This window comes from Camelina sativa, chromosome 15 (genome assembly GCF_000633955.1).
Source record: "Camelina sativa cultivar DH55 chromosome 15, Cs, whole genome shotgun sequence".
Taxonomy (NCBI): domain Eukaryota; kingdom Viridiplantae; phylum Streptophyta; class Magnoliopsida; order Brassicales; family Brassicaceae; genus Camelina; species Camelina sativa.
The window spans coordinates 5,162,452-5,163,212 of NC_025699.1; the positions used below are offsets into that span (position 1 = coordinate 5,162,452).

General features: G+C 37.7%; 1 protein-coding gene across 1 annotated transcript in view; it reads right to left on the minus strand.

Annotated features, from left to right (window-relative positions):
• The window catches only part of LOC104748145 (rRNA biogenesis protein RRP5-like), a 12,077-nt gene that overhangs the window by 8,434 nt on the left and 2,882 nt on the right, over nucleotides 1–761 (minus strand). Inside the window, exons 8-10 of the mRNA XM_019236642.1 lie at nucleotides 651–756; nucleotides 277–351; nucleotides 23–170 (exon numbers count right to left, since the gene is read on the minus strand). Coding sequence (XP_019092187.1) covers nucleotides 23–170; nucleotides 277–351; nucleotides 651–756 — 329 coding nt within the window. The remainder of the gene's footprint in view (nucleotides 1–22; nucleotides 171–276; nucleotides 352–650; nucleotides 757–761) is intronic.

Sequence of the window (761 nt, forward strand, 5' to 3'; positions counted from 1 at the left end):
ATTTCAATTCTCTTTGGATTACCTCTAAGCATTGCAGGCTTTACAGAGAGCTCCCAAAGTTGACTCTTTTTAATATCAGTATGACACGGTTTTGCAACAACCCTTGCAGACATTGATTGCCCAACTCTGAATTTGGCAAAAGGTTCTTCACTTGTACTAACATCAGTTACCTATTCAATCAAGATTTGAGACGTATAAGCAAAATCTTAGTCCACCAAGTACTGAAGAACGAGTATTACAATCTAAAATGATAATGGTAAGTAACACAAGAATCACCTCAGTTATATGGATTCTTCCTCGGAGACTGTGGCCAAAGTTTACTCTAAGTTCAAAAGGCTTTATTTCAGTAATCTGCAAAGTATAAGTATATTAGTACGAGGCAGCAGAAGGTATTGTGGCATAGACGCAACTAAAATATATCTACTGTCGAAGACAACGTTGGTAGTTGCCAATTTCTGATGCTGTACCTTCCCAAGATCAGGATAATTCCTATAAGATTTTCAGTTTTCTTAGAATTCCCTTTTCATTATGTAAAGGTTTGCTATGTGAAGTTTCAAAGTAATTCCATAGATAATATCTACATTCTGCTGATGTTACAATTTCTACTGCAACAAAGAAAGAAAGACGTAAGAAGAAAGGGCGATAGTAACCTCGGCGTGGACAACAGAACCAACTTCACAGCTGGATTTCTTCTTTGCCTTCTTAGAACGGGAAGTCTCAGAAGTCCCGGAAACAGAGTCAAGAAGTAAAAGCAACCTCCC